Source organism: Corvus hawaiiensis, chromosome 4 (genome assembly GCF_020740725.1).
Source record: "Corvus hawaiiensis isolate bCorHaw1 chromosome 4, bCorHaw1.pri.cur, whole genome shotgun sequence".
NCBI lineage: Eukaryota > Metazoa > Chordata > Aves > Passeriformes > Corvidae > Corvus > Corvus hawaiiensis.
In genome coordinates, this window is record NC_063216.1 from 50,582,032 (window position 1) to 50,609,894 (window position 27,863).

At 36.5% G+C, this 27,863-nt stretch overlaps 1 protein-coding gene across 5 annotated transcripts in view; it reads right to left on the reverse strand.

Annotated features, from left to right (window-relative positions):
• The window catches only part of PPHLN1 (periphilin 1), a 64,754-nt gene that overhangs the window by 23,615 nt on the left and 13,276 nt on the right, over positions 1 to 27,863 (reverse strand). For 2 of the 5 annotated variants that reach the window (XM_048300246.1, XM_048300245.1), the window contains exons 6-9: positions 14,676 to 14,884; positions 10,259 to 10,338; positions 6,877 to 6,996; positions 3,536 to 3,676 (exon numbers count right to left, since the gene is read on the reverse strand). In XM_048300246.1, coding sequence (XP_048156203.1) covers positions 3,536 to 3,676; positions 6,877 to 6,996; positions 10,259 to 10,338; positions 14,676 to 14,884 — 550 coding nt within the window. Of the gene's footprint in view, positions 1 to 3,535; positions 3,677 to 6,876; positions 6,997 to 10,258; positions 10,339 to 14,633; positions 14,885 to 27,863 lie in introns of all 5 variants that reach the window. The other 3 variants (XM_048300244.1, XM_048300248.1, XM_048300247.1) reach the window with 2 other exon arrangements.

A 27,863-nucleotide genomic window follows, 5' to 3' on the forward strand; every position in this document is an offset into this window, starting at 1 on the left:
TTTCAAAATTGTAAGAGTAAAGAAAAGAGGAAAATGCATGTTCAAAGGTCTAAGGAAACAGCTAACTTCAAAAAAACCCAACCAATCAAAAAACATCCCAACCCAGAAAGCTAATTATCTCACAATTTTATTTTTTAAAAACTCTCCAAAGCTTTTTATTACAGACAGAACATTAAAAAACACATCATGGAATATATTAAAATGAGAGATACACATTAACGCGGCAGAATTTCCATTCAGTGCAGAAGTACAAAGACTGAAAAGACTCTGCACCTGGATAAAAGGGAATAGTTTCCACAGTACCTGCCACGCAAAAGTTCCAGGAAAAAACCTTATTCTTCCAACCACAAAGTGGCAGAGCCAGAGGGTTCTAGGAAATCAACCCTTCCCTGAGAGCAGCAGAGCCCAGTCCCAGTGGAGCGGGTCCCAAAAGCAGGGGACCACACCAAGGAGCTGGGACTCTGCAGCTCAAGAATGGAGACAGGAAGCTGTCAAGAGAAGCAGCGAGCAGAAACCATGTCCTTGTTGGAAAGAAACCATGTTCTGGAATGTGAAGGCAGCTGAGCTCAAGACACAGAGCAGTGAAACACTGAAACAGGCTGTCCAGGGAAACAGCAGAGCCTCCTTCACTGAAAATATGCAGGGCTCAGTTTGATAGAGCCCTGAATGACCTGACCTAAGGCCCTGTTTCACAGGGATTTGCTCAGGTAAGTCCCATGCAACCTAGATGTTTCCACAATAGTGTCACTATGCCTGTTGTTTCACAGACGAGACCAAAAATGCCCAGGATCTGCAGTCCCAGTTCAGGAATGTTTTCAAGCATCTGTGCATCTGCAACCATATCCTTCCTTTCCCAGTAATACTGGCACACTTCAAATGAAATACATACTTCAAAGTTTTTCTAGTTTGGGAGTGACACAGATAACTCTTGGCTCTGTTTAAACAGTGTCTGGATTTTTCCAAGCCTTTACCCATGAGGAGAACTTCTGGTTTCCTCTCTTTATGTCAGCTTCAGTTAATATTTGCAAAGCAACTGCAGACTCCTAAAAGATAGTCACTATATAGCAAACAGCAACTAGCCCTTGCTTTGACACATTTTGCCCTGTCATCATCAGCACACAAATAACTTAATTTTTCTTCAAATGACATGATTTTACGAATAAATTTACCAAATAAATAATATCCAAATAATTTCTTGATGAGCCAGGGTGATCATTTACAATCATGCTTCATTTAAAATTCTGCAATTGGCAACTGTGTTACTGTACCTTAGAGAAAAGGCAGAGGCAACTTTACAATAGAGTGGTATGAGTGATACACGAGATACTGAGATGGACTAATTTAAAACAGAACACCTGCATGAATATTTCATTCAAATGCTCAAGGGATATTTTTGCTTGTTTTTCTTAAGAGAAATAACAGACTATATCACAAGCTGCCACCTCCCTCCTGCCCAGGGCATCAGACTGCCTGTTTCTCTGCTGCACAGCAATGGATTTGCTCATTGCAGCACCATGCATGTTCTGTCAGCACAGCTTTTTGCCTCTGGGTTTTCCTGAAATAGTATCATCCTATGAAGTAAAAGTACATATTTGGAAAATTTTGCTCCTTTTCCTGGTTAGAGCTTTGGAGACAAATGGATATGGAGAGGGCAAAGCAAAGAAGGCTTTACCAGGAGTCTGGAACAGCCAATAAATACTTGGCAATCAAGTTGAGAATAAATATGAACCAAAAAGGAAACATCACTACATCTGGTGCTCCAAGAGAAAGAAAAATTTAGGAGACAGAAGAAGTTCAATGGGTCAAACTCACTTCCTCAAACACTAGCTGGGTCTCCACCAATTCTTTAACACATACCCAGTGGCACATGCCCTGACTTCATTTCTTATTTATTTTAAATACCTTAATAGCTGTCCAGTGCATACTGAAAAACAACCTTTTGAAAATCTTGCTTTGCAGAAAGATTACAGCTTCACCATTCTTGCAGCGTAAGTCTTCGCAATAAGCATTTTATTTTAGTAATCCTTCCACAAAATTACATTCCAGAAATACTACACTAAACACTTGAATGAGATTTACCTGAAAATAAGTCCACAGAACCAAATAATTTTTCTGCTATTACTTGCGTCTTCAAGACAAATAATCAGAACTAAATTATGAAAAAGCTTTCTTATAAATGTACTAGCTTACCGCTCCCTTTAAAGATTTAAATGTGAAAATAAATTTACTTTCAGATACTAAGAACTCAAAGTAAACAAAATAGCATACAAATTTCTATAGAGAGACTGCTTCCATATACAGTAGGAAGATTCACGGTATTTCATTACGATGATTCATTATGATATTCATGATGATTATGAACATCATCTGGTCCATCACAACATTTTTTTAAAAATCAAAAAATTTAATTGCCAATCGAGAAGTTAATTTTAAATATTTATGTGAAAAAAATACAGATCATTTTCCAGTCTTAATTTTCAATGATTAAATAAATATCTTGGCTAACTCTTAACAAATTCACAGTACCTGGTTTATAAGAAAGTAAGCATCTTGTTCAGTTGAGAAAATAATTCTAGCATCATCCCAGAATCTTATTTAAATTCTGCAGAAGCTGACAGCTTCAATATTCAAACCAACAACAGGAGAAACTGGTTCTACAAAATTCAAATCTAAGTTATTCCTCAGGCTTTTCTGAACTAAGTTCCTAAAAGTATTCCATTTTACAGAACATAATCTAGATTTCCCTAGAATTAAGTGCAAACTCTACCAAACACAATAGCATTAGGTCATATGGAAAACAATATTTAGGTTTTTTGACCAAATTTTCATCTGTTTTCATTAAAACCCTGTCTTTAGGGCTTAGGGAAATTTAATCAATCATAGATTCACCAGCATCAGCTAACCAATCCCAACTGCTATTTTTTAAAAATCTGTTTCTAGCCTGTGCACTTCTATTTAGTCTGTCATTTCTAAAAAGCCCTAAGTTTATGCATTTGGTACTAGCTCTTTTAGGCTGTACGTAACCCTGTGATCAGACACACGGGGATAAATCAACTGCATCATGGCTCTCATAGTTACAGCATGCTCTGGTAAACTCCATCCCAGCACACACAGAAAGACATGCCCACCATGAACATGATTATGCAAAGCCAATATTAATAGAAGGAAAAAAAAAAACAAAAAACAATTGAGTAAAAAGCTGTTTTTCAAGTGTCAGTAAAAAGGAACAGTGTTGCAGCTCAGGAAATGGCCTCACAGGCAACAGAACAAAGGCCACTAGAATTATGAGACAGTCATTGTCTTAGCTTGCAAAACAGCAGTTGTTGCATGTAAGTTGCAGAAAACTACCATTAATTTCCATGTGCAGATAAATGCCATGTTCTTCAGAATTAAACTGTTGGAGATGTTATCACATCATCTTGAAAAATCAAATTACATTCCTACTACACTCCAAGGAGGAGGAAAAAATAAATCAAGGTAATTTTAGCAGAGCAAACCATTACTGTATTAGTGACAAAATGCCAAGAAGACTCACCTGTTCAATCTCCTTTGTCTTAGTTGCAATTGCTTTTGAACGACCAAGAAGCTGGCTGTCCTCATATAATTCTGTACTATCTGTTAGATTTGCTTCTGTTTCCTCTGTTTGTTTGATGTATAATGGAGCTGAAGATCCAGCCTTAAAAAAATCCAAACAATAAATTCAGTTTTGAGAGAAAAATAAAAAACCTCATTGTGAGGAAAAAAACCCAAAAGCCCAAATACAGTCATCAGTTAGATATGAATCTGCTCATCAAGACTATTAGTGAAGTATTATTGCTACAATCTTAACAGATACAGAAATACAAATTTTAAACATGTAGATAACATGGCATGACAAAACCCTGTGACACAGCCTTAACTGTGTAAAGGTAATGATGTCAGATAACCTTTACCTGCCCATCCACTGAGAAGAAATTTGTGTGTGGTATTTATAACACCAGAAAGCAAGAAAAATCCACAATGAAAATGTGACTTGTCTTCTGGGAAAGGATAAAAGTAACAAAATCAAGGGTACATAGGCATCAACAACAAAAAAATGCTGTCAGGAAGAACTCTTGAAGCATTCAGGGCCACAGGTCTATTATTAAAGGAGCTACGATAACTACTGTATAACAAAAGCAAACGTGTGATTAGAGGATTTATAGTAACATGAAAAATCACACTGAAGTACTGAAATTGTATAAACTTCCCTCTAAAACAGAAATCAAGACAGTATTCCTACTCCAATGAAAACAGACCCCAACTCCAAGAAGTTTATATAGAAGATGTAGTAATTTCCTTTTACAGCATTATTTAAATCCAGTATTATGGAACAGATTTATAATTTTTTTTTTTTTTAATAGGATTTGAAAATTGAAGATGATGACTAAAACTAGTTTCTATTATTCAAAAATAGAGGTGAAGAATCTTAAGACTTAACTAACGTAAAAGAGAAAAGCATTAGACAGAAAAAGGAAGTAAAAAGCTTAAGTGGTCCTGTGAACATATGCTCAAACCTTAGCAGGAACACAAACCATTAAGATTGCATCCCAAATCCTGCAACCCCAGTAAGTAACAAAATGCCTGAGAGTGAGTGAAGGCTACTAAAAAGTCCAGTGCAACATGAAGTTCAACTATTAAGCATTATATAAGATAAACAGGAAAAAGTTAAGAACTCTTGCAATTCCTACATGACGGCCTACTAATCAAGGTGAGAAGTCCTTTTTTCCGAGACTCAGAATGAGACGCCTTACTTCCTTCATTAGCATTTCTACAGCCCAATTTCTTAGTCAATAAACCATCTCAGACTGCACCATAATCAACTGCAATTGCTTCACTTTGATTCTTTATTTTTAATCTTTCTGCCACTGCAATTTTCTCTAAGGCATGAAGGAAGCTTTAAACAACTCTTCTCCATGTAGCCCACTCTGTTCTTTCCGCCCTTGCATTACCTTCCCCTCATCAAGAACCAGAGTGATATTTCTCTGCTGAACCTCTCAGAAATGCCCATGCATATGTTTCTCCTTCATATGGTATTCATCCTTGGATCAGTTGTTGCTTTTTCTTCACTCTAACACTTACTCCACATTTTTCTTTTTTTTAATTGCTTTTTCCAGCTTATGTATCTAACTAGATCTTCCTGACTACTATTGAGGAGCTGCTCATGCATGCACCCATTACATCAACGGACAGGACTTGAAAGTTCATAAATATGGATTCGGTGACTTTATTTCTCTGACCTAGCCCTTATGTTCTACAAGTGGAAATGTGATGCTTCCCAAGACACTTTCATTTTCCCTAAAATTATTTACCAACAAATAAAAAAAAAAAAAAAATCAAACCCATTAATTGCAAAGGTTAAGACATGACTTTGTGAAGAAGATACTATTTTGGCTTTTTTAAGAATGCCTCTAAAGTTGAAGCAAAGTGAAAGTTAAAGAGAAAATTATCACAGAATTAAAACAAATTATTTTAGATTACATAATATTTGGGTTGTTTTAAATGACAAATACATTTTCCACTAACATAAGATGTAGGTTACGGGGGTTCTGGGGTCCAGTCGGGACGGCCGGACATAGACGGTGACGGATGGAGACGAGAGATCTCTATAGGCAGGTCTTGGGACACAGCCGGTTTATTGTAAAAGGCTTGGGTATTGGGGCACTGCTCAGAGCTGGTAGACTCAGCTCTGAGCAGGCCCAAGAGAGCAAGAGAGTGAACGGGTGAGAGAGAGAGAGAGAGAGAGAGTGAGAATGAGAATGAGAATGAGAATGAATAGAAGAGAGAGAATGAGAATGTCTGAAGTCCTGGTTACAATACAATAAATCATCTTCTGCACTGAATATTCTAATTGTCACTAACCAATCTAATACAAGATACAAATCCTATAGCATTTACATACAGCCTATAAGAGTTCTTATATTACCATAGAGTGTTACATCTTAACTTCTAAAAACTACTCTTTGGACCCCTTCTGCTGAGCTAGTAGGGTCTGCTCTGACCCTTGGACCTGTTTGCAAGCAGAGGGTATTGTTCCATCAAGAGGGGATTACTTCAGTCGGCCATACCATTGTTTTCTAGTTGTTCAGTAACTAAGACCTGGTATTTCAAAAGTGGCTTTCATTTCGATGTTGCCTGTAGTTTTCATATTCCCAAAATCTTTTGTCAGGCAATCATATTTCCAAGGCTTTCCTGTTTCATCTTCCCCAACAATAAGAGAACCCAAAAAAGACCTCCTATCCAAGAGCAGCATAACAAATGACTGAGAAGAGCTGTAATCACACTTCAATGTAGCCAGGGATAAAAGACAAGGAGGGATGAAAACAAAAGGGAATAAACTGGTGAATAATTAATGTTGATTAATAATGAAATAAAGACTCTGGGGCAAATGGAGGACTGCTTTCTGAAAAAGAATACGTGACATGGTAGGCTCTCATGGATTGAAACAGAACTCAACAAACAAGAGTTTCTCTCCCAAGTGTTATGTTTTCCATGTACACTCATGTTTTGATCCGGAAGTCCCCTACTAATTTTAAGGAGTTCAGCAGACATACAGACCCACACTACTACAAGAGCTCTTTGGAGAATGCTTGGGAGAGCTGAAACTTCATTGTGTCAGTTGTAGCTCAACATCAATTCAAATTATACTCAAAACGTACTGTGGTTTTGTGTATTTTTTCAAAATAAATAAATCGCAAGGTTTTAGTCTCCCTCTCACTCCCTTCCAACAAATATTTAATAGCATAGGCAGAAAAATTCAGGATTAAGTTACAAAATGTGCTTTGATGACAAGTACAGAAAAACAAGAGCCTATTGTTGTAACACTTTAAAATAAGTGGATTAATAATCCTATCTTACATCATACTCTGTTATTTCAGGTAAATTGCTTTCCTCGGCCTTCTCTGACTTTTCAGCTGCCCACTTGCTCGCCGCTTCTGCAAGTTCCTTTTCTGAAAGTCTGTTGCTCTTCTCCAAGGCCTGTACAAAAATATTATAGTCAAGGTTTAACAAGAAATACATAAGGCAAGACTCTTCAAAATTTAAAAAAAGTTATTCAGATCCCTAAAACATTTTAAAATAGGAAATAAGAAAGTTGAAATTATTTCATTTGCTGTCCAATTTCTTTAAAAAGAAAAGTGGGTGGGGAGAGAGCAGATAATAAAGAAACAAGAGAGGAGAAAAACAGATAAATCAATGAAGTTCAGTGGACTGCTACAAAAACACTATACTTTCAGAATAAGATTTATTAAATTCACAGGTCAGAGATAACAGAAAAATTATTTGAGACCTGTTGGGCACTGAAAGAAGTCAGATACAAGAGTGGAGTGAACTAATAATTCAATGTGATTTTCAGGCATAAATGGTTGTAAAAAATTTAAAATAAACTATTACATGCTCAGTAGGGTAAAAAACCTGAGCTAATTAGGGACAAAAAAATATTTTATACAAACTTTAAGTGATCAGAGATGCTTCCATTTAAATTCATTATTTTTTATTTGGGGGAATGCTAATCATTTATAATAGAGTCAGTCATGGCTTTATGTTCTTTTAATCTACCTTTTCAAATGGAAATTCTCACATAAATAATATTTAAAAATTGATTTCTCTCTAAGAATACTATTTGGCTTTTACTATCAGAGCAGCAAACAGACAATGACAAATACCAGTTTAGGAATAGCTAGCTTTATAAATCTTCTTACCACTACGTGGATACTTAATTTAAATCAACTGTATGTAGAGAAGCACCCAAAGAATCTATATCACTCTAGCATTAAAAATTGCAACACTAAGATGGGTATCTAAAAAAGAGATACAAAAAGCCTACTGCCTGAAAAAGGCCATAACAATTCTACCCAGTGCCTGTTCCATCTTAGCAAACGGGTAGACAAAAAAACCAACCAAACAAAAACCCAAACGAAAGAAACCAACACTCCACCTCTTATCATTAGCTCATTCTAAGCTACATAAATGGCCAGTATCAAGACTCCTTTGTCTTCACATCTTTTGTGCTTACCTCAAGCAAAGTATTATCCAAATATCTCTGTACTGTAGTATGGCATAAATACACAACTCACAGAACCCTTCCAGGATTCTGTGTCATAGACACCACCTTTATCTGAATCCAGAAGAGAAGTGCAACAAAATGTTCCAATAGGAATCCCTGTTTTCTATAACTGCAAATTACAGAATTACAACCAGTGAAGTCAGGAGGTGACAAAGTTCAATATGCAGGGTATGAAGAGGGCTCTTAAAAGCAAGCAGTAATATAATTCATAGAAAATCTCACATGACCTGCTAAATTTCCAGAAGCCATAAAAGAAATTAACCATTCTAATATCTATTGGAATATAGAAAAAAAAATCTGTTTAATTTAATCTCACTGAATTTAATTCTATAGGTTGAATGTTGATAAATACGTATTAAATCCTGAGTGAATTTTATGGAATAAAGTAATGGTATTTCCACAGGTACACTTCAACTGAAGAGAAAGAACAGGAACATATTTTTCAGTTGGAAACAGCAGCAGCTATTTAGGCCGCAAACATGCAAGAAACAACCAACCTAATATATCTCATAAAAAACCTTAACTGCCCCCCTTCCCCACTCTCTGACTCAAAACAGAAGTCACTTTTTTTGGTATTTTTTTAATCTCATGAATAACATAGAAAAGCAAAAGCCTATCACTGCTCAGAAGCTTCCCCTGTCTCACACATCTGCCTTTCACTCTATGTTGGATACATCCTCCAAGGCTTACAGTCCATACAGCTATTAAAGAAAAACACAGAAGATTTCATGCCATAGACAAACACGTGGCTAAGATCAGGTAACATCAACATGTATTAATTCACATGCCTGAATATGCAAAAAATAATTATAAGGTAGATAAGAATACCTTTTCAGATTTGCAAATAGATACTACAGTGAAAAGAGGTATTGCTATGGAAACATATACCTTCGTAAGAATTTCAAAGCTGAATTATAACTTAGAGCATTGAAAATCATCTCCTTTAATCTCTAATATATAGCATATAACTAATTTCTCAAGCCTTAGTAATTTTAAGACTCTGGCTCTGGAGATGTTCATATTTTGCCAAGACTTTTTCTGTCACTACTTCTGAGTCAGTGAAGCACTTAGGTAACTTAACTGCTCAGTGCAATTCCAACCAGAAGGCTAACTCCAACAGGCTCCACTGACACAGGGCAGTACATTACAAGCAGATTTGGGGACTCAAGAGAAAAACCAATAAACGGTCATGGAAGTATTTCTATTTCTGCAGCTGATGCATACCAATAAATATTTATGCTGTCTGGGGAAATGACTTTCATCAAACAAAGTTTCATTTTGCATAGCCTTTACCAAGCAACTATCCACTGCCAGCAGATACTTGCAAACTGATGACAAAAAACCAATACAGCATAGATCAGACCTGACTGAAGAAGAAAGCAGAACACTTAGAGAATACAGAGTTCAACCTCACACTAAATATTAACACAAGAGCAAGAGATTTTGCAATGCCGCCTTGTTCTCAAAGGTGTGTATTAAGTAAGGATTTGGCATTAAGCTGCATTGTGCTGAGTCTGTAAGCAAAATAAGTGAACTAATTATGAAGCATATTTTAGGAACCAAATCAGCGTAACTGATAAAAGCATAACAGCTTTTATCTTGGTTTCCCTATTTACATCACTGAAAATACATCACTTGCCTCCCCCCCTAAGGACAATGGCAATCAGCTGGCACAGCAGTTCTAAAAGAGATGTATAAGGGATAAGTACTTAGAATGACATAGCACAACCAAAGCCTGGTTTTTTCCCCATTGAATAACAAGGCAGGTGTGTCTGTGTCAAAATGAGTGATAATACTAACATACTCACAATGACACAGAATTCTAAGACCAAGTCCTATTCCTCTTCTATTCATTTTAATGGATCTTAAACCCCCAGCCAGCCCCTTAATTTCATCCAGGGGGCACTTCCAGTGAGTCATAGTCTTGTCACAACAATCAGTCATTGAATAACATGGCAAGTGTGTCTGTGTCAAAGTGAGTGGGTAATACTAATACACTCACAATGACACAGTTCTAAGACCAAGTCCTAGTCCTATTGTAAGCAACAGGAAGGAATATTGTAAGGAATATGCACTTTTATAGGTACATACAGTATCTCCTTCCAACTGAGGAAAAAAAATCCAACAATGAACAATCTAAAACCATGGTGTGAAATATTCAAAAAGAAAATTCACCTTTGATGAAGGTATGGCTGTGGACCCTGAAGGTGATGCATCTCTTGATGTTTTCAGTGATTGAACTGTCCTCTCTTTACCTACAATTAAGAAAAAAATTAATGGCTGTGAAATTAAAGATGTATGTTGCAAACATGCTTACTTGCTTAGAAAAATTGCAGTGAAATTTTCTCAAGTCAGACACAAACCTTATCGCCCTCAACAACTACCTGACAGGGAGCTGGAGCAAGATGGGAGTCGGACTTTTCTCCCAGGCAACTAGTGACAGGGCAAAAGAAAATGGCCTCAAGCTGTGCCAGGGAAGGCTCAGGCTGGTATCAGGAAGAATCTTTTCACTGAAAGAGTGGTTAAGCTTTGGAACAGGCTGCCCAGTGAGGTGGTGGAGTCCCTGTTCCTGGAGGTGTTCAAGAAATGACTGGACATTGCATTTAGTGCCATGGTCTAGTTGACAGGGTGGTGTTTGGTCAAAGGTTGGACTTGATCTTGGAGGTCTTTTCCAATCTTAAAGATTCTATGATTCTATAATATCTACATACTCCATCATCTGATAAATATTGGTAACAATTTTTTCTCTTCCCAAGGAGAGAAGAAATATAGCTGTGTCATTTCACGCATTTAAGAAAACCCACTGTCCTTTTTCCCATCATTAACTGAAAGTATGATTCCACAAGATGATGTGGTTTCACTTTTTAATATTCCTGCAATAATGTAAACAGTTGAAATATTAGACACCAGTCAATCACTCAAGGAAACCAGGTAGTGCATGAACTGGTTTAGCAGGCCACAGTATGTTGAAAAGACCTGCCATGAGAAATACTCCTGTTTTGTATCAGCCACACAGTAGGTGCTCTTTGTCAGATCAGTGTCTTGCCTATAAAAGTTAAAATTGGCAAAATACCAAATCGAATTCACAGTGCTAATCACAATCTGTGCATAGTCTTGCCACAGACCAGTTACAGGCAGCCCACAACAACAGAACTGGTTGCAGTGTAAACTACCAGTTCTCAAGCTGGGGCCCACAGATTACATCTAAGGGATCTGCAGAAGGTAAGTACAAAAAGCAAACAGTAGGCCTAAATCAACCAGATTCTTCACACTCACTGGGAAACAACTGACTGTTCACAAATAAAATACAATGTAAACTTACCTGGGCTTCCATTAAATCTTCATCAATACAATTGATAAAGGGATTAATTAAAAAGTCTATCAAATACTTATGAAAATTGGGATAGAAATTATTTTAGTAGAATTATAAATGTGATTGCTCATTATGGCTTTAAATACGGCTTTAATTTAACAAATCAAAACAAAGAGCAGACATGGCATCTCACTCTGAAGAGCTGAGCTGTTTTCCTTTTTTATTCAATGCCATAAAATACTGTATTGTGTGGTGCATTTTAAAATACTTACACAAAAATGCAGGTAAAAGTCTATGCAAAATGCATGCCTTTAACAACAGGAAATGCTTAAGAGGTATGTGAAAGGTAGGTCTTCAACTCTTTCACCACATTTTCATAACATATATATATAGTGTAGGCTTAATGCAAAGCAAACATCAAAACCTGCTCGTCTATGCACACTGTTGGTGGGAAGTGAGTTTCTGCTGTAATGTTACTAATCCATGCAAAACTTTTCACAGCTACTGATGGGTCTTTCAAAAATGCTAATGAAAAGAGGTGGGAATGTTACTCTGGCAAAATCAAACATTCCAAATTGCACTTTAAACCTCAGTTTGAAGACTATGCTAAATTAAGATCCTAGCTAAAAACATAGTAATCAGCCTTATTTAAGAATTTCTGGTAGACATAAAACAAAAGAAATAGACCTTCAATGGAAAAAAAAAAAAGCTTTTAAACAGAAAATAGTAAATGGGAAAGCTATGATAAGTAAAAAAGCTCCTATAAATAAAAAGTATTTGTCAAAACTAAAATCAAGAAGATAGAAATAACCATGTTTTTATTCTGTCACACTCCCCAAAGCACAGAACATCTCCCTTGTCACCGCTAAGTAACATAAGTTTTGCTCCTGTGATACCTGCTTTTCAGCCCCATAGATTAGCCACCTCCTTTTAAATTTAAGGACTACTCCAACTCTGCCTCCCACATGCCTCCTTTGTCAGACTGGATTCTTTAAAGATTATCTCAATTGAATGGATTATATGTTTGCACCTGAACAGATGAAATGAGCTAATACAAGTGGCAGACAATTATTCAAAGTTAAGCAAAGAGAAAAAACACCATTTAATTTGAAGACATTAGGCCATTTATTTTCAGAATGCGTGTGGCTATTTTGAGCCCCAAAGCCCTACCCGTAAAATTAAACATGACACTCTCAAAGCACCACTACTTGCTTTCTTGTATCTCCTCAGTATGACCCCTACTGACTCTGCTGACACCTACTCCACTCTACTGACCCCTAACTGCCTGGTCCCGTGAAGGAGCACCATCCTGCTTCTCTCCGCGCTCTCCCATCACAGATGAATGCTTGTCCTTTCCATTAGCCCCTTCCTTCCCTTTATCAAGCTTCTTCATGTCCCTGCAGTTTTCTTTGTTTAAATTCTGTATTTATCCTCACGTATGAAGGGCTGGAGAGCATGGGATATTCCTTCTTCAGTGGAAGTCATGTGACCAAACCAATTCAGACAGCATGACTTTAAACAGCATTATAGTATTTTAGAAAGATGCCATATTGCAAATTCCACATGAAATAGTATATACTCTGCATGTTGTAAATCCACTTAAGTACCCACTAAAATGTACTGCTGACATATATGAGATGTCCCCCTTGATGTTCCTTTTAAATATGCAATACATGAGCTTACCTAAGGCAAACTGCATTCAAAAATTATTCTAAAAGTATTATTTAAACCATTTATACCTTGCAAATAGGAATTTTAATTCAGTCATCTAAAGTAGTCATTTTAGTAATTCAGTCATTTTAGTAGTCCTCTTTTCCAGGGAAAGGAATAAAAAAGTAGTCCAGTTCACAACCCACCTGGTCTCTTAAAACTGATCTAAAGGTGATTGGGAAAGGTATTTAACCCTGCAAACAGGAGAAAATATCAAAAAACACAGACCTAAATGTAAGCTCCTCTCTTGATCAGCATCTTTTCTGGTTTGCGAATATTTCTGCTTCTACATCACTACCTCCACTATTGTCTGAGTAATTCTAACAATATACTATAGACATGTATGATCTAAGTCAGCTCAAAATTGTAAAAAGCCATGAAACATTCCAAAATTTTGTATGGTTTCTCACAACACTGTTTTCTTGTCCCCAGTAATTACAAGCTGCACACCTACAAGACTTACAGAAAATTAACTATCTTATTTTTTTCTTCCTCTCCTACACTTAGAGGAATTTATGTTCACTGAGTATTGCTACAAAATTTTAAAAGCATTGTAATGCCCAAATAGAAAGACCATCTGTACTCTGCAAGGAGTGAAATGATTCCTCAATATTTAAGTGATGTTAACTAAACTACAAAGATCTTTTTTGGCAAGATGTGCTACATAATGGCTCAGTGTCACTCTGGAAACACAATGTGCCTCTCAGTGAGTTAAAAAAAAAACCTAATTACTTTTTAAAAAGCTGCCAAAATGAACAGTAGGTTTGCATAGTTCACTAGAAAGCATTTGCAGAAAGGGAAATTAAATCGGATTAATTTACATAAGCTGTACAAACAGAGTGGCTAAGATTGTAGCACATTAAAAAAAGCAATTTCTTTTTTTTTTTCCCCCCCAAATTATTTAAATACGAAAAACTCAAATATTTTCAAAACAGATGATTCATTAGACTTCTGGGAAACATTAGGAGCTAAGATTTTAATAGTCAGAATGGACTAAACTCAGATACGCTTCACATTTCTTTGAGGAGAGCAAGACCTGAGCGGTTTTGACATTGAAATGTAATTGATAAAAAACAATCAGTTTTAAAAGCCTAGTAAAATTTGTAGAAAATGCAACAAGTAGCAATATGTTCTTTCATTTCTCCATTTTTTTAAATCCCTCTTTATTCCTAGTTGCAGGAAGAAATGTCTTCATCTGCTGTAGATGAAGCAAAGTTTCTTGTCAGGGAATCCAAGGAAGCACATAAAGAAGTAACAGGAGTTGATGCTAAAAGGAACATAAAATACTAGAAAAAGCTGTGCAGCTGAAACTCCTACAGTCAGTCTAGACCTGATACCAAAATAAAACCTACAATCTCCCACATGAAATACCTAAGGGAACAGAGAGTACAATGAAACAACCAGAGCAGACAACACATAGACGGTACAAAATGTCAGCTTTTCCCACTGTAAAAAAGAGCATGTATGGAAAAAAGGCTTTTATAGTTTCACCTCACTAACCAGTTCGCATCATTAATGCAGCATTACCTTGCTGAGAAGAAATATTTCTTTTATGTAAAGATGACATACTTCTGCTATGCTGGTGGAAAGGATAGGCTTTGCTTCTTTCAGGAGAGTAGCTCCTGCTGCTGACGCTTGAGCCAGATCTGCTGTGCGGAGAATCCCTTCGGCTCCCTGGCGATTCCCTGAAGAACGGTGAGTCCCTCTTATGAGGGGATCGATCTCTCACATAATGAGAAGAATAGAAGCTTCTTCTTCGGAAGCCATCTCTGACGTCCCTTGGAAGACAACAGAAAAATAAAAGTAACTTGGTTATCCTCCCAAAGTTTATGGAACAGCATATATACAATGGCAACATTTCGTGCCTGGTAAATACAAATAGGTTAGCTGTCACATGCAGAACATATCCAAAATATTCCGTGTTGTTAAGAGTACTAGGCAAAGAACGAAAAACAAATTAAAAAAGTAAAAAGAAAGACAAAGAAAAAAAAGGTAATTTTTTCAGATTTCATTGAGCTACTTCATTGCTAGAAACCAATTCCTTTCTATCTCTTGATAATACAGCTAAAATGTAAGAAAAAGACATTGAAGAAATGACAACTCTCACAATTTTTTCCAGATTCAGTACACTTACTCTGGAAATTAAGCCTTAATTTACAATAGCTAAAAATGCATATGAAAATACTGCTTACACTATTTGGCATTTTTCAGCTATGTTTTTCTCTTACTATTCAAGGGACTATATCCCTCATTTGATTTCACACACCTTGCTACACAAAATATCACTGAGGGATTTCAGCTTATATCCAGCAAAGACAACAAGAAATATGCAGAATATCTATTCTCATGCCTATTAATCCACCCAAGGTCAAATCTTGAATGAAAATATGAAGAGTTATATCTCCTAAATATGTTTCTCACAACACACAATATTAATTTTGAACTTCAATGTAAAATGTCACAGACCCAACTGATTTAAAAACCATAATCTAATAAACATCCAAACTTTCTACTAAATTTAAATGCTGTTACTCCAGACCACGGCTCAAATGTGTTGGTTATTTGTAAATTGTATTAATGTACATGTATGTGTAAGGGTAAAAAAAAAACCCTAGTATCATTTCAAACTTGTCCTAAAGAATCTCAGAGCTAAAGAACACATGAGCCAACTGAGTCTAGACTTGTCACTTTTGCCTTGGTCACATTGGCAAGAATAGCAAGTACTTCTCAGCTTCTCCACAAAAATCTCCAAGATTTAATAGCACTTCTAGTAAATCAGAATGTATCTTCTCTCCTATTTCTCATCAGAGTCCAGTGTTTTAAACGGGGGAATGCCTCACAAAAATCTGGTGGTCTCATCTAGCACAATGCAGCTATAGCTAATTTTATGTTGGTGGAGAGGAAGAAAAGATGTACAATTCCTACAGCATGGTACAGGCCCATATTTGTGACAGATACCAAAGGATTTCAGTGTGCCAAAGGTTTCTTGGGCTATGGAAGCTACAAAGGTAGCACCACAAAACAAGAACCCTGTGACACAGTTGTGTTTTACACAGTGCAGATTTACTTTTTGCATGGAAAGCACATCTTCATTACATGTATGAACATTTTATGTAGCAACAGACATGAAGTCTAAGTCCAGGCTTGAAGATACTAGATTAGCTCAGCATTGAACTGCTTCTTCTAGCTAAGTGGGGGGTTATTTATACATATTGATCAAATATTTATCAAGAATGAGTTAGGTAGAGCCCACTTTTCCTTCCATTTCCTTCTTAATCTCTCTTTAAATAATGTTATTTATTTTTAAAGCACAAGCCTTCTGGCAGACCAATACACCACTTTTATGTGTAAAACACACTTTTATGACCACATTATTAAACCCTCGTATACAGAGAACTTTATTATGGAAATGCTTACAGAGCCCCAGCTATTGCACACACATAATAAATGCTCTAATATCCATGTAAGAATTAGAAAAAAACCATAATTGAAACACACTTTTAAACAGGAAAACATTTGAAAGCCTTATTCTACAATAATATTAAGCACCATAAAATAGAATCTCACTTTCAATTTTTGCATTTTCATTTCATCACTCCATGTTAATTCTTAATTGGACCATATCTCATACAGAACATTCAAGTCATTAACTATATTGAATCTGTTTCAGACAGCATAGCAACAGCACAGCATTTCTGATGTTTTCCATTAATGTAACACACTGAACAGAACAAAGTAAGTATTGTTTTACAGTTATTTTTTTCCTTAAATACTTAAGTGAACATACACCTGCAATTTGGTAATGAAGGCCCCAATTCAGCAAAGCAGTTAAGCACATGCTTCAGATTCCAACACATACTCAAAAGGTTTATTGAGCAGGGACAATATCTAATAGAGATGCAAAATTTTGTGCTCAGCTGTAACTTTAAAATAGAGCTACTACCCTTAACAACAAATACAGAATTAATCCCTTTTATATAACATCCCTCAAATCTTTATATTGTGTATTCATAATTCACACTTAATCCTGAAAGCACAATTTTATTCTCTCAGCAGTGTTGCAACAGGAAGCAGTATCATTGTTAACCTTGATGAAACTCGACCATTAAGTTCTCACTAAAGCTGACAGTCTTGGATGAGCTTCTGAAATGTTACAAAAAGAGCCATACTGTGATATACCATTCACCAAGGGCAGCTAGGGGAAGAGCACAAGCCTGACAGCTATTTCAGTTCACCATCAGTTCCAGTTTCCTCAAGGATAAAACACAACTACAGAATAGACAAAAGTATGACACTCTGCACAGCAGAAAACCGAGGGAATACAACACTGGGGAGATTTTCAGTTGCCTATGGATCAGAAACAACACAGTGGTATAGCTTAAGCTCTGTGAAACAAAGATTAACACAAACCACTGTGTCAGTTTTATATCTTAAGAGTACTTAAAGGTAAAATTAAATCACTTCCTAGAAGAGAAATGCCTGGAAATAGAGAGGTACTTGGGTACATGAAGCACATCACATGCAATAAAGGAAAAAGCTTTACTGTAAGAGTAAAGTACTGTTAGATCACTCTCACTGAATTTGTGCTACTGGGAAACAGCCTACAATACTTTGTGCTCACTATTCTCTGGGACTTCTATGTCCCAATACATTCATCTTTTCAGCTAGAACATTAACCTACATTATGGTCCAGCCATAGTGGACATCACTTTTGACACTGAGCTGAAGACTGACAACAAAACAGCATACTGCTGTGAAACAGAAACAGGAGGGTCTTCCAGTAATTCACAGGTGAGTACTGTCTATAACCAAGATAAAAAAGTCATCAGAGATGTTTTTGTGATCCCTTCCATGTGAGAAAGATTACTGCTATTGCCAAAGGGATTAAACACTCCATTTACAGGCTTGCACTTAATTGCTAACCTTGCCTAGAAATAACTCTCACAGTTTTATAAATAAATTGAAGAAGCTATAAATAGTTTCTACAACACCAGACTTCAGTGCAAAGAGATAAAACAGACAAGATCTAAACTGAATCCTTAACTGAATATACTTCTTCTGTCTCATAATGCAGAGACAAGGGGGAGGAAGCTAAAATAAAAAATCCTTTTGCCTGCTTTTTCAGGACATTGCAAGAGCTACCAACATGAATCATATTATGTAGAAAATATTTAATAAAATATACAACACCCCCAGCCTCTAAAAGAAGACGCAAGAACACCTCCACTTTTAACATCTTCAAAGTATATGTAGGTGGTGCAAGATTCCAGCCACCTCTCTCCCAGACCTCATTCCATTTGTTTCCAAAGTACACAGTACACGGTTGTGCAACAAACCAACAACTTACTCAGGTTCTGCTTTGGAGATTATAGTAAATCTCTTGTTATTGTCCAAAGACCGTTATGCAGATTTATCATAAGCTAAAATAATACAGTGAATTACACCATTGTAGATAGAAGAAATTGCACCTGGTTCCAATGGCTTTAATTTGAACATTTGAAATGATGACAAGATTTCTTACTGACAACTGGTTTTCAACATTTTGTGACTAAGCAAGTAACTGGAGCACTTGTGACATCTGCATTTTGCTCTAAAGGAAATTAACATAATTAGGACCAGCCAGTGTCATCTTATTAACAGCTTTTTGCATGAAGGCAAAAGGAAACAGGCATTGTGAAACACTGTTTCAAGCAGAAAAGGGTACCTAGAAATACCAAATGTACCAAAAAATTTTGAAAATAAATAAATGTTTCATGATGTTTATGCTGCATGCAGTACTACTGAAGTTATCATAAGCAAACACCAATCCCCACGCTGATGCCACTTGTCCACTTCACTCAGTATGAAAGCTACACAACTCCTCTCTCCCTTCCACCACCTCGGGATGTCATGACAGGTCAGAGAAAAAAAAATAAGACAATCTGAATATTATAGCAACATTAAAGAGAAATAAATGCCTCTATGTCCTTTAATTGAATAGTAAAGCTGTGCACTTCAACTGCACTGGAAATCCCACTGCATTGCTCTTTCTCCTTAGTAAAGAGTACCCTCCTCCTTTTTACTGTCATTGATAACGTACTATTAGACTTGCTGCAAGATAAGCCCAGACAATAAAAGCATATTTAAACTAAAACTCTCTATTATCTGACAGGGAGAAAATATGGTCAATCATACAGAAAAGGACAGAGAAACAAGTAACAAGGAGTCCAGAAAAACACAGATTTAAGTACCAAATAATTAAGAGCCAACAGCTTCAGAAAACTCTTTGCAGAACAAAGACAAAATATGTTATTTAGACAAATTAAGATCAAATTAGACAACACAGCTGCATTCAAATGCATGTGATATTGGTTTTTCTTCTTTTTAAAAACAAGGGCTTATGAACACCCCCCCAATTTCCATAAAACAGAAAATAAAACATAGGTTTTAAGTTCCACAGGGAGTATTTGCTTAAAGTGTTGGACCAAGTTTCAATTTCTATAAACAGCTACAACATTTACAACTGCACTTCGAACAGCCTATCACCCCAGAAGAGTAAAAGCATTTCAGACAACTAGTTCAGGGAATAAACCTCTCCCATTTTATGACTATGCAGTAGAAACTAAATCAAGTCCTAAACAGACTTAATTCAAAATCGAAACAATTGAAATCTTCTACCTCAATATGAGCTTAAAAATTGGAAAAAAGCCTGGAAGCACAATATGGTACTTTACACGCTTTTTTTTTCCCTAATGCCCTAACAGACCAGAGAAACTGGTCATCTTTTTAGCTTCTAGACAAAGTTCTAATGGACAGAGATTTCTAAGTAGGTGCTTGCACTTTTACTGCCATCCTGCCTCAGGCACAGAGACCAGCACACAGGAAAGAGTTTTAAAACATTTCCCTGAGGTACCAAAGCACATTGGTACCCCACAAAAGCGTCTTTTCTTTGGGAGCTTTGAATTTACTTTGTTTTTTACTTCACACTTAGTACATGCCAAACAATTTAATGTAAGCCCCAGAAAGAAATCTTTTTGAACTTCGTTTTAGGGACATAAGGGAATTTTATGTTCGGCAAGCTATTACTCTTTCTCCAAAAGCTATCTCTAAAATCCTTCCATATAAGAACCCAGAAACCATGAAATATCTGCTGGAGGAGCACTTAGACTTTTCATCATTGTGCTGCAGAACGCCATTAGTTCATTGACACTTAAAAGACTGCAACAAGTAGTGCTCTGTACTAGGATATGCTGATTTGATCAACTCTTGTGGTTGACTTTCTAACACTATCAATAAAAAGCTGCAAAAGGAAAGAACAAGTTGTGGAACAGGTTTGCAAGCAGTAATACTTTATGTCAGTAATACTGACAGACAATACCCTTACTATATTTACTTTTTTTCTATTTCCAAATCCCTTAATGAGATCTATAAATCAGAAAAACACTCCATTTTTCTCTATATTAGATAAATGCTTCACAGATCTCTGTGTTTTTAGTCTTAAATTAAAGTGAGATTTGAAGCAATTAGGTCAAGTAAGTTTCACTTGCTTATATGCCTCTAAGCATTGTAATAGTTGTATGGACTTCTGTATGGCAAATTTCAATGAAAGTTAGCACACTACTACCTCTGCTTCTGGATTTCTCAATATAAAAGACATTCTACATATATGAAGCAAAAAATCCATTGTACATAATGGGATTTTTCTTTATGTGATCTCATTCCTCCCTGTCAGGTATATAGTTTGTTCAAAATCAGAAAGTTAAGAGAGACATTTCCTCTTATAAATTATTCAGCCATGTAGCTTTATCTTTTTTATTTTCCAGTTTGCTTTTTCCCTTCACTTTAACTACAGTTTACAGTCTCTATAATAAACATTAATTATCTGTTGCCTCTTTTTGCAGGCCATTTCCTATATATTATAAATATCACTTGCTTTAACATATTTAACACAGAAGCAAGGTATGCTGCTTGGGAAAATTCCTTATTAAAAATTCTTTTGCAACTCTTGTACGCCTTCAGTTCTTTCAGTGATTTAATAACAGTTAACTCTGGAGCTCCATGACAGCTCTTACTGATGGAAACTTGTTGCAGTGGGGATACTGCAACATACATATATCGAACCAAGAGTCCCGTGGAAAGGAAATACATATGGACGGATTCTTGCTAGCTGTTTCAGAGATGTTTATTTCTCCAGCCGCATGGCCGGAGCTCTGCCGAGGAACTGTTCCAGTCACGGGACCAAGGGTCCTTCTCCCCGCGCAGGGAACACAAACCAACCAATGGGAACGAGGCTGAGCAGGGGCAGGGAAGCCCCGTGTCTGTGCCCTCAGGGCCCCTCTCCCAGGGCTACATGGCAGGGGAGGGACCCCAACACCTCACCCGTTTTATTTTAATAAAAGGAGAATGAAAACAACTGGATAAACATTACAAGAACAGTTTCAAAACAAAACAAGCCACCCTCCTGAGTCTTTAAATGTCCAATCAGATTCTGTGGAACATCTTAGGGCTGACAGAAGGGAGACAGAATTCTCTGAGCATGCTTTGTGGGGAAACTGAGGCAGGAGAGGGTTTAACTTCTTCCCTCCCCCTTTTCATCCCCCACTCGGCATTGGAAAGGGATTTTTGGGGAAACAATTGGCAAAAGCATGGTTTTGGGAGGGAAACCATGGATGAAAAAACGGATTGGGAATACACTGGGGGTAATAGGACATAGGGTAAAAGGGAAAGGTGGGATTAGGAAAGGGAGACTGTAGGGAGGGCTTACAATGGAGATATTGTCTAACATGACTACGATTTTTTGCATATATACTGCCTTTTACAGGAACACCATCAAGCCCAGTGACCTGCGATGCTTGTAACCCTTTTCTACCTTGTATAATTTTGAATTCCACCACCTCTCCATCTCCCAAGCTTGGGATGCATTTTTCAGGGTTATTCTTTTTAATAGCAGTTCTTTGCAGAAACTGGTGCTGCTGCAATCCTGAACTTTGCAACCTTCCTTGGATTCATACTCCTATTCCGTGCCTAACCTGGCATTGATATTTTCTCTCAGGCAACCAAACTGGCAGACAATTATTTAATTCATTGTGGTGGGTTAGCACACAGAACCAACTACATGAAATGTACAAACACCTGAAACAGAACCAGGAGAGGGGAAGGACCGCAATGGCACGTGCTCAGGTAGTTCAAACTGCTGTGGAAATATATTGTTACTGTAGGAAAATCAGTCTCTTTACCACACTCGTGACTTTGAATTAATTACGATAAATAAAACAGGTTCCTTGAGAGAATTCTAGAGCAGTTGAAGTTAGAATCAGTAAGATTCAAAGTAGTAATACTCCTTTTTTTCCCTAAAAATAACAGACATACATATCTAGCAACACTGACCGGCTGTGAGCAATAAATGTAAATTCAAAGATAAATTTTAAAACAGAATGCTGTTTAACGGAGACAAGTTTTAGAAAGTATTACAATATTGACAGCAGCTGAAAAGAGGTTTTAAAGAAGGCAATTCATTGCTTTGTACTTCAATCTCCTCTGTTAACATAATTTTTCACCTTACTTGGATAATCCTTCTACAAAATGCTTCCAAAAATGCATCTAACAAGATAAAAATGGTAGAATGCATACTGAGCCTACTAAAAAAACCTAAATTAGTTTGCCCATCTACTCTACTCTGATGAGATCCCACCTGGTACACCACACCCAGCTCTGAAGTCCTGGAAAGACATGGATGGACAGTTCGACCAGGTACAAAGGAGGGCAACAAAAATTATCAAGTGGGATGGAGCACATCTATGAGGAAAGGCTGCCAGAGTTGGTGGTATTCAGTCTGGAGAAGAAAAGGCTCTGCCAAAAAATGTTTATGATGAGGATGCTAAAACACTGGAACAGGTTGCCCAGAGAGGTGATAAATAACCCATCCCTGGAAAAACATTCAGGGTCAGGCTGGATGGGGCTCTGAGCAACCCAATCTACTTGACGATGTCCCTGCTTATGGCAGGGAGTTGGCTAGATGACCTTTTAAGGTACCTTCCAACTCAAACCTTTTAATTATTCCATAAGTCAACACATTAAAACATTTTTTCCATTTTACTTCCAAATTTCATAATCATGCTCTCAAGCATCATTTTCAAAAATAATTAGGCATACTAGGCTAGATAAGATACAACTTAATTTAACACATCCCACTGTTAGAAGTCAGACTTCAGAAGAGAAAGACATTCCCACAGCTGGCTGACCCAACCCTGTTGTGTGTAATGACATCAATACTCAGTTTCACTTAGACAAAAGCATTTCTTGTCAGCTCATAAACAACTTCTATAGAGTTTCATATACAAAGGAAAAAACCTTTAAGGTTATGCAAATATATATCATAAACTAATGTCAGGACTAACACTGAGAATAATTTGCTACCATGCAAAAATAGCATCATCTTTTAAAAATAATACCAATAGCATGAGATCACGGAATTGCTTTACTGATGAACTTTTCCTCAGATGTAGATCATAACACCCTAAACACAAAAGTAGATGGAAATGGCACACCAAGAATTTTCTCTTTGAAGCAAAATGCTTAACAAAAGGATGCCTAAACTATCAGTAACACTAAACTTTTTCCTCTCCTTTCCTGTATCCTAATATTCCCACCCTCTCTCAATGGGAACTGAATTTAAAATGTTTCGTATATTCGAAAGATAACAAACAAGTCCTTGAAACCTAACAGCTGAAGAAGAATTTACCTTCCTATGGGAAATTATGTCAAAGTCCTCAACATGAGAAAGCCATGACTACATTCATCAGTCCAATTCATTGGCTTTCATTAAGATGATTTAGTTAGATGCCGTCTTAACAGAAGTTGTCAGGACTCGAAGGGAGACTCCCTTCTCTTTCCCTCCCCCACTGTCTCTCAGTAGCTAGCTGTTTTTCAACAAAGTTGTCAAGAAACTTTTCCAGAATAATCAAGTGCTACCCAAGGGAGTTTGCCTCATTATCTCCCAATCCAGCATTAACCTGCAGGTTTGATACCATCTACAGTGTTAGCTATAAGACTGGACCAGGCGAGCTTGCTTTAAGACTTGCTTTAAAGACTTCCTTTAAGAGATGTGTTAGCCAAGATCTTCCAATGTAAAGGTACATAATCTTATCTTTAGGCACGTTACCCTATCATACATTGTAAACAGAGAAGCTCCTTACAGTTTATTAGCATTATGTAAACAGCATTTATTAGAAGAAAATCAAAATTTTCCCAAGATGTGTCTTAGGTTTAAACAACAAATCAGTGTTATTACAAAATTTAACTGAGTTTGCACCAACTACTGAATTTTCCCTTATAGGTATATCATAACACCTGTAGTAAACAGTTCTCATGCAATAGCCCCTGTTAACAAATACAATGATGATATCAATTCTATATGACAATTTAAAACCTTACAAAAACTACAGTGGGAAACAGTTGTACACACAAAAAGCCACAAATCCTTAAAAGGCAACACAGCTCTGGATCAAAAGCAAGTCAAATAAACAAGATAGTTGTTGAGAACTGACATGATGAGAACTTCTGGGGTTTGTATTTTTCACCAAATTTGGTGTGTTTACTGTAATTTTGTCAAATAAATACTTACACGTCAATTTACTACCTAGCATTCCTTACTCAACAACGATTTTTAAGAATATAAAAATGTTCTTTGCGAAGTTCATAAATATCTGTCTTTATCCTTTCTCAATGCCTCAGAGCCACAGCAGAGAAACTGTATTTAAATACAACTGAAACACTTATAAGGACCAAAGTATAAAAAATACCATACACAGAGAATCAGACTGAAAATACCTACTGTAATTATGCTTTTCAAAAACAAGCTCACCCAATTTTCTCTTAGGGCTTTTAGAGAAGTTAAAGCCAGGATTTAGAACCATTCCACATTTCATATAACAGGCCAGCTCTATTGTATGAGGCTGTTTATTTACAAGCTCAGCAGAAAAAAAGAATCAGGTCGTGGGAAGTTCTGCTAATTTGATAGTTTAAACTCTTTTCTCTCATCCTGAGATGGAAACTGCATAACCAGTTAGAATTCTACAAGATCTTCTAAAAGGAACAAAACTATCAGTAAGCAATTTCTGAAAGCAAACTTGTTTTTTAGAATTGCATGGATAAATTTTGCAAAGAAAATAAAACAGCCTTCAATAAATGTAACAGTCAATTGTTATGCAAAGAAAAATATTTAAAATATTAATCTCTCAGCAACTAAAACCAGCTGCCAGTGAAAGCAACATTCACCTTCCAATTTAGCCACACAATTAGCTAAAACATGTAAAAAAAAACCCAGCTGAAAATAAGAGGAATTTCTACCTCCTCCCCATAGTTTTACATTATAGGATGGGGGCAAAAAAATACTGCAGTTGAAACCCTGTCTACTAATCTCTCCTTTTCTCCCCATTCTCAAGTGCAAACATTTCAGAAGTGGAATGACAGCAGTCTCGCTTTGAATGAAGTTTCTAGCATAATTCTACATATATGGACACAGAGCCATATGCAGCAGAAACTCAGTTTGACACAAAATTCCTAGTAAGAAAACAGGCAGTGTTCACATAGATAGTCTCTGGGTTCTAAGTTAAATAGAAAAAAGATTCATCACAGCAATAAAACCAGACTTGTCCGAACTGAAACCTTTATACTTTCAATTGACCTGCAACAGTGGACAGTTCCTCACTCAGTCTTCAGTACAGGGCATTTTTAAAATGCTACGTGGTATCGGCATGAGAAGATTTGAGTTCTTAAAATCCATTCAAAATAAAAACTTATAGACCTACAGAACCCAAAGTGCTGGCATACAATCAGACATATTTAACTCTGAGTAATGACACTCAAATTATGAAATACAAATCTCAGTTTGCAAACAAATTGGTTGTCCCAAACACAAAAGAGCTAGAGCCAGTGGAGCAGAAAACAGTTCTTAAAGAAAATGTAGAAATTACTGAATCAGTAAGACTGCTGCATAAGACATGAACTGAATGTGAAGTCATTAAATATTTAGTGTAAACCAGAAACAACTTTTAAGTTGTATATTACCTATTATCTTGTTCCAAAAGGTTCTAATTTTCCCCCTCCACCCTCCAAAATATCATAAGCCAAGATAAACTAATTTAGCTAGCAGCTTAACACAATGGGTTTTCTGAGCAACAGATTTCAACAGACAAGTCCTTGCCTGGAGTTGTAGACAGGTATAACGAATCTACCACAATGCTCTATTATATGGAAACTGCAATTTTGTATATGAATAAACAAGCTACTCTACTCAGCCATGTGAATACCTGAGAGGTTCAATGTTCAGGCAGAGATTTTATTTATTTATTAAAAGAAAAAGGCATGTGCTAATGAGTATGATTACAACGCTGCTTATCAATCTCTGTCAAAAGCAAGACCATTTTCTTTGGGTGACTGCCATATTTTTTTCCCTCCATACATGTTTTTTCTAATAAAGAATGAGGTTCTTGTATGGTGTCCCTTAAGAGCTGTCAAATATTGCAACAAAACAGCAGACTTATGTACATTTATAGCACCGTCTCATAAATCCCTTTGGCTAAGTTTATCTTCTATAAGCAAGACATAGATCAGTTTACATTACAGGAAAGTTTAAATCCAAAGCCTAAAGGCCTCCCACAATATAATACACTGCTTTAAAACAGCATAATATTTAAACAGGTTCACTATTTCGTTAATCAAAGAATACATACAGGGAGGAGAAAAAAACCCCAAGAAACAACCTACCCCCTGTAATTCAAAGGTGACAATGTAAAGGTAACTGCCTTGGCCTATGACACATCTGAACTCCCAATATGAAATGCTACTTTATTGAGAGAAGAGTCAGTGACCTTTCACTTCCATCTGGAGACTCTCTCATCAAACATTTCCATTTAAAATAACCATTCTTACCAAAGAAGAATTTTCTTCTCAATGTACAACCTTCAGACCACACCTCTACAACATCCTGTCATCACTCTGTGCACTTACAAGGGGTTAATCACTAAATGGAAGGGTAGTTCAAGCAGAGATCAAAAAGCCACAATTGCTGGGCTTCCATCCCCCACTTGCAACCAGTTTTCTCTATGGCCTTCAGTAAACATTCTCACTGTGAAGGTGTATGCATCTACAAAAACCAAGGTATATTATGTTTTACCACCCTAAAGTGGTAATTGCAAGTTTAATATTCAGAAAACCACATAAAATTTTTCAGAGGAAAGACAATAAGCCATTGATTTTAAATACTTTCAAAACAAAACACAGAACTGCCTGATGAACCTCAGTTGTTCACAGATCACAAATTGTTTACCATTAAGTTTCCATATTCTACTAGACAGTCTTCTCTCATTCCTAGCACCAAAATTACTTCAGTATTTCCATTTATTGCAAAATATTTCCTACGCACTCCAGGAAATAAGTTGATCTGTTTTTTATGTATAAATGTATTAGTATTAAAGACTGGACTATGAAGACTATTTCCTACTTCACTTAGAACATGGGAGAAAAACCCAACCAATAAACAAAACAACACACGTAGTAGCAATATGTTTCTTTCTTAACAAAGGAAAAATCATTCATATATACAGCTGAAAAGGAGATATTAAAAATGTCCTATGTAAGCCACTTCTCAGGAGTCTACTTCTTATTTATTCTACAAATATGGCAATCCTTATTTTACAAAAATCTGGGCCTCAGATAATTCAAAGGATCAAATTTAATGCATGTGTAGCTGGGATTTACAAGTGCGTCATTTTGTAA